At 38.0% G+C, this 9,992-nt stretch overlaps 3 protein-coding genes across 11 annotated transcripts in view; 2 read left to right on the forward strand and 1 right to left on the reverse strand.

Moving 5' to 3' along the window:
* Positions 1-1,195, forward strand: part of pyd (zonula occludens-like protein polychaetoid) — a 79,405-nt gene extending 78,210 nt beyond the window's left edge. For 8 of the 9 annotated variants that reach the window (XM_017248912.3, XM_017248913.3, XM_017248914.3 and 5 more), the window contains one exon: positions 347-1,195. In XM_017248912.3, the coding sequence (XP_017104401.2) occupies positions 347-570 (224 nt within the window). In that variant the 3' untranslated portion in view covers positions 571-1,195. The remainder of the gene's footprint in view (positions 1-346) is intronic. The other variant, XM_017248919.3, reaches the window with a different exon arrangement.
* A 3,975-nt stretch (positions 1,196-5,170) lies between these two features.
* On the reverse strand, positions 5,171-7,925 carry LOC108130705 (armadillo-like helical domain-containing protein 3). The gene is made up of 5 exons (XM_017249295.3): positions 7,716-7,925; positions 7,451-7,652; positions 6,898-7,351; positions 5,882-6,837; positions 5,171-5,823 (listed from the first exon to the last, which is right to left on the reverse strand). The coding sequence occupies exons 1-5, from the start codon at positions 7,767-7,769 to the stop codon at positions 5,378-5,380; spliced, it is 2,112 nt and encodes a 703-aa protein (XP_017104784.1). The 5' UTR covers positions 7,770-7,925; the 3' UTR covers positions 5,171-5,377.
* A 402-nt stretch (positions 7,926-8,327) lies between these two features.
* LOC108130300 (pre-mRNA-splicing factor RBM22) lies at positions 8,328-9,772 on the forward strand. The gene has a single exon (XM_017248688.3). It carries the CDS (start codon positions 8,410-8,412, stop codon positions 9,664-9,666), a length of 1,257 nt encoding a protein of 418 aa, XP_017104177.1. The 5' UTR covers positions 8,328-8,409; the 3' UTR covers positions 9,667-9,772.
* The last annotated feature ends 220 nt before the right edge of the window (positions 9,773-9,992 follow it).

Raw genomic sequence — 9,992 nt, forward strand, 5'->3', positions numbered from 1 at the left:
TATGTTTTACTAACCCGTAGTCTTTTGCTTTTGGCATGTAACTTCATTCACATTTTTATCAATTAAATATTATTGGTCACAAGGTTTTAAATATTTGTGTCCAAACTCTTTTAAAAATTCTTATTTAAATAGTTCTTAGTAATTTGAACCCTCGACTATTATTTGTAGATCTTTTTTTCTTTTCTAATATCTTTGTGTAACTTTTCAAAAACTTTCTCGTAAAACCCAGTCTTGTCCCTCTATACTTACACTTTTGATAATTGTTTGCCACTATTTATGACACTATTAAATATTGTTTTAAATGCATTAGTTCGTTAACTAATAACATTAATATTTTTAATACCAGGTGAGACAATGCTTTCGCCGCTGGTGATGTGCGGGCCCCAAGGCCTTGAGTTTCTAGTACCGGTTACCCTCAACATACCCCACTGTGCCGGACGTACTGCATCCCTGGGCCTGGCCCTCAAGGCGACCGACAGCGAGAAGAACCTTCACACCGAGTGGGACAACATCGATCTGCCCAGCAATGCGGCCGCCCACACGGTCTCCGTCAAGGTGGATCACTTCTAATCAGCCCAGCATTAAGTTTCATACACCATATACCCACTCATCCGTAAACTTAGCAAAAAAACACACACATTCACGAACGAGAAACGCAATTGTAAATATAATGATCCATAAACATGTTATGTTAGAGCAAGAAAAACGAAAAAAAAACAAACTTAGGCATCGCTTATAAAATAATTAATTTAATTCGAATATTGTCTGTTAATTGTGCCTTTGAGTGATCGTTTGGCTCTGCCTTTCAAATATATTATCGAGCTAGAAATTAATCAATCGAATGCAAAGGACATTTGTATAAAGCGATTAGGATTACCTATATAAACCAATTATTTTGTATATTACTATGTATTTTATATATTTACATAATTTTAATGAATTTAATTGACAATTAATTAGCTATTCGACCCATTATACATTTTATTGCATTCAAATTGTTAAAAGCGTGCATATTTTGCAAGCATTAGTTTATCATTAAAAAAAAACAAATTATAGCGATATCCTTAGAGCCTATGCACACCTATACACATTGTATAACCAGAACAGAAAATAAATATTTATACGCATTTTTGTAATAAAAACTATACACACGTGGAAAGCTTGGGAATAAATAAAGAGCAACTATAAAAATAAAGTATAATGTATTATTTATTGGAGTAATATACAGATTTGGAATATTTATTTATTAGCTATATTTACATAACTTTGAATTTTCTTAGAGCTAACCTTTCTTATCTTTAAATAAAAATTTGTTGACATTTTTAATCCTCATCGAATGCTATAGAATAAGATCTGGCTCGTTCAGTCTGAAATGATTGCATTATCCGGTTACCTAATTTATCCCTTATTAAACCAAGTTCATTATCATTGGCATTCTCTATCTTTAATTCTTTGTATAGTTTGTAATGGGATGTATGGACAAGAGAAGGATGTTGTCTTATAAATTCATAAAAGTCTTCTTTTAAGTACATAACCAGTAAGTTAGTGTCCATATAAAGCAAACTTACAGAGGGGCATTTCGGTTTAATTAAATTATAATATTGATAATACATGAACAATTTTGATAGCTCCGAAACAACAGCTCCAATATATATTGGAGCTAATGATGCAGAGATTTCATAAAAATGACTTAGTTGTTTCCACTCGATTGCAGCCAAACCATTGCCAAAAAGTTCTACTTTGTGAAAATTGTTTCTGGCTATTCGCTGCCTGAATCCAGGAGAATTCAATTTTGATTGATAATGTCGTATTAAGTTAACTTTACATATTTTCCCCCTTTGCAAACACTCATCGATTTTGCCACTTATTGAATTAAAAAAATGTTTTTCAAACTCGTTTTTGGATATTTTTATGAGGTACCTATTTAAATTAACAAATGGCTTAAGCCAGCGGCTCTGCTCAAAAGAAAGAACTTGATGTATTTTCTCAATGACTAGTCCATGTTGTAACAATAGATGCAGATTTTTTAGATGAACGACATAGTTTTTTTTATCAGTTAAACTAGCAGTAGATACTAAAATTTTGTCTCGGCCTTCAGGACAAAACGGCAGTGACCTGTGACTGTTGTGAAGATCAGTAGGATATTTAAGATCAACTTCAAGCATATAACCTATAACCCCATCAGGAAGCACATTTCGAAAATCCATCTTTTCAATCTCGTCTTCATTTAAAAATTTAAAATTTGAAAAAGGTAGATCCTGACTCATCGCCCAGTCAGTTAAATTTTTAGCTTCAATGCAAGCTAAGTAATTGGAAGGAAGACTGGGATCAAAATTACGCATATATCTATTATTGGCTTTTGCAATTCCCGGTAAGCTGTGAATTAATGGACCTCTAAATCCTCTTTTAATAAAATCATACATATTAGGGTCTCTGATGAAGTCTAGGTTTACCTTTGTAACTTTTAGCATAGCATCCCAAGATAGTTGAGCCAGGGTATTATAGTGAGTGGGGTCTAGGCTATAATTTTTTACGCACAACGATCGAAAGTATTCAAATACATCAGCCAAAATAAGAACATCTTGTTTTAAATGCAAGTTAATATAGCTTTCAATAGACGTGCAGTTAAAATTCGACCACACTTGTTGTGCAAATTTATAGTCTTGGATACTGTAACCCTCTTCCAGAAAAATATGTTCTTCAGGTAACTCTAAATCGGAAGTTTTCGAAAAGCTGGATAAATATGTTTTAGGAAATATTATTTTTTTATCTATCTGCTCCCAATTGCCTCCTATCGGAAAATGTTTATACAGATTTTTTAAATCATTCATGTCCAAATAACTTGCTACTTTATCCAAACTGAATTGTAAAAAGTTACTGGCATCCATAAATTTAACATAAAAAGGATCGCCTTCAAAATGTGCTCGAAAATTCTTAAGCACTGAATAGAGGCCATTACTGTCAGGTATTGGTTCAAAATCATATTCCAATTCATTAAATAATAAATTAACAAGATTTCTCGACAACTCTTTGAAGATAACTGGGAACTCGATTGGGTTTTTTAAATAATAATAGGGCTTACAATACGTATGAATTGGACCAATCAATTCTCCTGTAAATTGACTATAACATTTTTGAAAATCTTCTGGTTCTATGACTTTTTCGCAGGCACAACATATCGTGTAATCAACGTTGTCCTCCTCCAAAGGATCTATTTCAATACATTCATTCGATTCCATACAATATTTGTCGTAAAGAGAATATACTTCGTCTCTGAGGGCTATGCTGAATTTTTTCATGGCATCTGAACCTGTTAAAAACCATATATATTAATAAAATTCTCTTTCGGTTGGATATTATGATTTTACCTTGATACGTCCACAGTTTATTTCTAGAAGGATAATGTTGATGAGCAACATAGTAGGATACTGCCCATGATTGGGGCTCATCAGAAATATGCGTAATAATATCTATGTTTGCATAAATTATCGCAGGCGGTGATATTTTATTAAAAGTTGACTCGAAGACCATACCACCCATCAGCGGTGGATTGACGACGAATTTACTACAGATTTTATGGATTCCATCATTTTTGGAATAGAACTCCAAACAATGTTGGCAAAAATTAACCCTGGGATTGGATCTATTAATTTGCGAAAAGCATAATTTTTCCATGCTTGCAATGCAAGTGTAACGCATACTTTGATTTTTTTTATCATACAATGCCAGTAGGTCTATGTGATTTATTTTAACTTGATCTGTTCTAATGGTTGGTCCAATAATATTCACTTCATTATCGTCTAGTTCATAAACGTTAATACTGAAGTCTAAGTTATTGCGTTCGAATTGCTTGATTCCTTTTCTGGTTATCGGAAATTCTATGCCAGAGAAATCCACGGAAATTCCTTTGTACTTAATTATTTTCCTTGAAATATGCACACCATAGTATTGCATTGGATTGTTCAAGGCGCTTCGAAGGTGTTCTATATCCGAGCGTTTCACGCCTACTACGTTATGTAGTTTTTTTAAATTGATAGCAACTGATGCTAGAATGCTCCACTTGAAACAAAAGATGTCCTTACTTTTGACATTAACCAATGCATTTCTATATCTGATGTTCACAGGGGTAGGAACCAAATCGCGTTCCAGTTTCGGAATATGTTCCAGTTTAATTAATGTGATCTCAAGCTTTTCAAAACTTATAATTGACCAACCTGAGGTTTGATCATAAAATAGACGGCTTAAATTTGTTAAATACTCAATTGCATTGTTCATTTTTTTTTTCAAAGATTCCAGTTCATATATAGCCATGTAAGGTGTTGCGAAATTCTTGGTTTCCGGCTTTGTATTCAGTTCAGTTGGTCTATGATATAATCCATATATCTTTAAACTAAACTTTAACGTTGTGTATTCACTTAGTCCATATAAAAACACTTGCAGAATTTCTTCCCTGCGGTTGAGATAAAACTTCTGTAGGTCACTTTCGTTTAATTTTGATTCGATTCCAAAAACCATTATTGGAAAATCAGTCACAATTTTATTTTTTGGTAAATTTTTCAAAAAGACATTTCTATGATTCTCTGTCAAATGTCGCAGTTTTAATGCCGAATTATAGGTTTGTTTGCAAACGGAGCAAGTTTTTAAATCATTATCTTTCAAAAAACAAAACTTCTTCGATGGAGGAAGGATATTTGAATTTTGTTGATTTTGAGATTGCAATGGCCTTTTTCTAACAGGTGTATTTGCTGCCACCATGATTTCAAAAGCATTTCGAAGCACTTTACAATTTTCATAATGCTCTGCAAACTGAAGGACAGTAAATTCTTTTAAGCACAAATCACAAATAATTTTTGGAGCCATTTTTTAAAACAATCGTTGGAACTGTGTGCGTTCACTTTCACTGCTTGCAAAGGAATGAAGGTCCTTTTAGTCCTGTTCACATATTTCTACCTGCTTAAAACCTCTTTAGTGTACAACCTTTTTTGCACTTGATTTTTTGTATCTTTTCTTGGAACTGTACATTCTTTTAGAAAATTTATCTTTAAACTACCTAAAATAATGTTCCTAGAAGATAAATAAGTATGACTCTTTCCATTAGAGAAACAAAGACTTGAGTACATTGTATATACACGCAATCGCATTATATATTTTATATTTATAAATGTATACGTAAAAAACTTGCACAGAATATATATGTATATATTTAGGTATAAGTGCACTGCTTCACCACGAAAGCTAACAAAGACTCGCAAAGCACTTTAAATCTTACAGATTACATCGAGTTTACGCTTCTAGAGATTTGATTATTTAAAATACGACTAAAAAACTAAGCAAAAGGAAACAATTAAACAGTCTAGTAGTCTGTCGAGGTCGATATTTATAACGTGGCAGGCGTGGCTGCTGTTGGAACTGTCACTGCCGTTGTGGCTGCCGCTGATGCCGAGGCGCTGTTCATGGTGGAGAGGAGCATCTCCTGATCGGGAATGACGGAGACGGCCTCCTTCACATAGCCGTAGATGTGCTTCCGGGTATCGTTGACCACATCCCGGACCATCGCTTTAAAAAAGTTGGTGTGCAATGGGGTCTCGGAATAGCGTTCGTACTGATCGAGAGAGTCTTGCAGTTTAAGCGTAAGGTCATAGTTCTTGCGCACCACATCGAGTATTTGCTCCTCCGTCGGCGTTGATAGTCCTTGCTCGGCCAGCCACTCCTTGATCTTGTTCTGGAAATGTTTCACAATGGCAAGTATATTCACAAGGGCATTCAGCAGCTTGATCACATCATCTTTGTACTCGCACTCGGGCATCGTTGTATACCGAAGAACTGTTAATATTTATGTAATAAACTTTGTTTTTAATTTTAAAATATAAAGTCGTCTTACCCATGGCATGTATTTCCGTAAATACTTTTTCCTCCCGATTGAGTTCGTAGTACAGCTCATCGTAGCTATTGGTGGTGGCCAGGAAAGTGTCTCCATAGGTGATGAACAGGTTGAAGATGTTCACCACTTGCAGCGACAAATGGAATATATTGCACTTCTTGACCAGATTTTGTTCCTGATTGACCAAAAAGCGAAGCAATCCAATCAACGCCGACCAGAGCTCCTTCCACGGATAGTTGAGCCGCACTCGACACCTTTTCTGGTAGCACAGAATTCTATGAATTACACCGATGCAAAGAAGGTACAGTTCCATTGGAAACTTTTTCATCAGATGGGAGACAATAAACTCTACCAAAAGGTCAAGTAGAGTAGCAGCCAACGGCTGTGATTTGCCCACTCGATCGACGTTCAGTTTGCGATGACGCATTTGCGCTCTGTGCAACATCACCTTGAATGTCAGATTGCTGTCGTGCATCATTGAGTTGGCGTACTGGTCCTCCGAAATGCATGTCAGTATAAGAAAGCATAGCTTCAGATTAGCGATACTCGATTCATTCTTGTTGTCCTGCATCACGATGGAGCAATACTGAAAGACGGCCACAAGAAGGTTTGTTGGATACTGTGTTATGTCGATAATCGGAGCATTTGATAGATCAGGAACGGGCTGTGCTAGACTTAGGGTGTTGCTTGGCGATGGCGGGGCGCTTGACTCGGCCTGTGTGTGTGCCAGAGTGGTTATGAAGTTCCGGTTCAGATGCACGGCTTCATAAAGCGCCAGTAGCAGGCCATTATTGGCTTTGATTTGTTGTACTCTTTCGCATCCCTCGTCCGACACAAACATGTTTCCCACGATATTCGAGAGTGATGAGAACCAGGAGGATGACTGCACGTTGTTAAGGCTCTGGATATATTGGCGGCAGAAATCAATGAGTGACTGTGAAATCATTTGTCCATAACTAAAATTTAAAAGAGAGTTTAGTTTGTTTTCTATTCTTCACAAAGTGTATAAAACTCACCCATTCAAAGCTAGCTCATCTGCCAATATGGACAACTGAACCACGTAGGGATTTGTAGCTTCGTGTTTGCGATAGTTCACCAGAATTGTTAAAAGGATAACTATATCATGGCCGTGTTGAGAACGAAACGTGGGATCGCTGAGCAGGCGTACAAAGGCATCAAACATACTGTGCATCATCAGGTGCTCGAATAGTGCATTCTGCTTAACATTGTCAGTGCCGGTGACCAGGACTTGCAGCAGCTTCAGGCACATAAAGCGAGCATTCTCCGGCACATCTCCCAACAGAATTCGGTTGCAGTACTGCATCAGCAGTTTAAGCCATTCGTCCATTTTTTCATGGCCGAACATTTCGTTGAGGATGTTTAACGTGGGGTCCGTGTTGGACTTTTTGAAGATGCCATAAAACAGGGAGCATAATGTGTGGAGACTGTTGCACAATCGTTTGGGATGATCTAATTGGAAGAGATTGACTCAATAAATCTCAGGAAAATGTAGAAAGATACATGATGGTTCTAAAGCCCCACAAAATGGGCAACAGTATGATGTTATACCCGTGTCTAGCATTTCGATGCACTTCTGAAAGAGTGTGTTCAGATTAGGCTTGACAACCTGCAGCTGTTCCCCATTTAGCTTTCCGATCTCGGTCTCCAGGGCCTCGAAATTAGGTTGCAGGAGGAAGAACTCATTCCAGAACTCCGGACTGTCACTGCTGGGATCTTCGCCGCGGCACAACAATTCATAGATGTACACCACCTACGATGATTCAATAAAGCTATCAGTCTGTGACGAGGCGGAGCCCTGACCATTGCTGCAAACCTTTTCCTTGGGCCGCTTGGTGGAACCGCTGCCGCTCCGCTTCCGTGAGCTCATTTTTACTGCGCTGCTGCAAGTCCGATGCCCTGGCTCGCTTTTCCACGTTTACAGTCTTGTCTTTAGCTCAATATGCTGGAAATGTGAGAGTATTTGGACACAATTAGTCTTCTGTTTGCTCCTAATAGGGCTGTCAAAATATATCAAACACGAATATATCGATATTGTCATCGGTGTTATCATAGTACACGTATACGGGTATCACTGTGGTCAACAGTCCACGTAGGTGACGAGCGTACCTGCAGTGTACCTAAATAAATTCAGTATTTTTTGCAGTTAAACTTTTCTAGAATATTTGTAGTTTTAAATAATTTTAAGGAGGCCTTCTATATAATCATATATTTTTATTATACTCATAGTTATTAATATATAATTTAATAAAAGTTAAATAGGATATAAAAAAGGTGAGAATTTTAGATAGACCCAGTTCTTAAAAACTTCTGCTAAGTATTACGTTCTGCGAAAATTTGATCAGAATAAAATACTAAATTTTACGATTTGGTATTAATTTTTTGAATCGATATATCGATATATTGTTTTTATAAGAATTTACACATCTCTAGCAGACACGAGAAAAAAGCAAGCGGTTTTGTATCTCAATTTATTCCAAAAATAAAGGGAATCTAACGTCAACATCGACATGTCGATGTCAAAGACCACTAACACGTACAACAGGCAAAACTGGGAGGATGCAGAGTTTCCTATTCTCTGTCAGACCTGCCTGGGTGACAATCCGTATGTGCGGATGATAAAGGAACGTTTCGGCAAAGAATGCAAGATATGTACCCGTCCATTTACCATATTTCGGTGGTGCCCCGGCGCCCGGATGCGTTTTAAGAAGACTGAGATTTGCCAGACGTGTGCAAGACTAAAAAATGTTTGCCAAACCTGCCTACTTGATTTGGAGTACGGTTTGCCGATTCAGGTGCGAGATGCTGCCTTGAAAGTGTCCGATAATATGCCCCAGAGCGACGTCAACAAGGAGTACTACATTCAAAACATCGATGCACAACTTCAGGATGGCGACGGCACCGAGGCAGCTGGGGCCGTGGGACGGTCCTTGGCGTCCAATGAAATGCTTTCCAAACTGGCTCGAACTGCGCCCTATTACAAGCGAAACCGGCCACACATTTGCTCCTTCTGGGTTAAAGGCGAATGTAAGCGTGGTGAGGAATGTCCCTACAGGCATGACAAGCCCAACGAGCCCGATGATCCTCTATGCGAGCAGAACATTAAGGATCGCTACTACGGTCGCAACGATCCTGTGGCTGAAAAGATAATGAAACGGGCGGCATCGCTGCCCACCTTGGAGCCACCAGAAGATAGGAATATAACCACCCTCTACGTGGGAAATCTTCCGGAAGAGATAACAGAACCAGAGCTTCGCGATCAGTTCTACCAGTTTGGAGAAATTCGTTCGATTGCTCTTGTGCCACGGCAGCAGTGTGCCTTTGTACAGTACACTAAGAGAAGCGCCGCCGAACTGGCAGCCGAACGCACCTTCAACAAGCTGGTCATCCACGGTCGGAAGGTTAGCATTAAGTGGGCTCACTCTCAGGCAAAACAGGGCTCAGCTGCCAAGACGGATCGACGATTCGATGTGGCTGGCATCCCCCCGCCCAGCGCCAAGCCGAATGATTATTTCAATCTGCGACAGGAGCAGATAAACGTGATGCCTGCTGGAATGAAACTGCATCAGCTGCCATCCAACTTAGTGCCAGCTTCGGCCTACCAAATGTACAGTCAGCCCACGTACGCTGCACCCTATGGCAATGCCAGTGCCACAGCCACATCTACCTCCGGTGTGAGTCTGGACTCCATTACGATTCCACCGCCACCTGGCCAGGTGTCCTATCCGAGTCAGGACGCTAGCCGAATGGGGGCTGTAAAAAAATGATAATCAACCATTGATACTACAAACAAACGCTATTTTTCACAAAAATCAATAAGCTACAAAGTAAATTTAATAAAAAACGAGCAGTAATTGATTGGTAATTTAACATCTTTTATTTTTGCGATTGTAAAGCTTGTATTTGGTGATAAAATGACAGGTAAAGTGTATCAAATAGGGAGACAAAAAATCTTGTTATCCTCAAGTAGTTATAAATAAAATAAATTTAATGTTTTTTCATTTACTTTTAACATGTTTTAAAGCTTAAATAATTAATATAAACATTTTGTGTGTATATTTATTATTCATTCTTAGGTTATCATAGGATTCTT

Source organism: Drosophila bipectinata, chromosome 3R (assembly GCF_030179905.1).
Source record: "Drosophila bipectinata strain 14024-0381.07 chromosome 3R, DbipHiC1v2, whole genome shotgun sequence".
Classification (NCBI taxonomy): Eukaryota; Metazoa; Arthropoda; class Insecta; order Diptera; family Drosophilidae; genus Drosophila; species Drosophila bipectinata.

What these genes read in the sequence shown, in the direction of transcription:
- LOC108130300 (XM_017248688.3), top strand. Translation starts at nt 8,410, where the DNA reads ATGTCGATGTCAAAGACCACTAACACGTACAACAGGCAAAACTGGGAG.
- LOC108130705 (XM_017249295.3), bottom strand. Translation starts at nt 7,769, where the DNA reads ATGAGCTCACGGAAGCGGAGCGGCAGCGGTTCCACCAAGCGGCCCAAG. An exon ending in CCAAGCGGCCCAAGGAAAAG is followed by an intron (nt 7,653 to 7,715) that starts GTTTGCAGCAAT and finishes GAATCATCGTAG; the next exon opens with GTGGTGTACATCTATGAATT. An exon ending in CATCGAAATGCTAGACACGG is followed by an intron (nt 7,352 to 7,450) that starts GTATAACATCAT and finishes TCTTCCAATTAG; the next exon opens with ATCATCCCAAACGATTGTGC.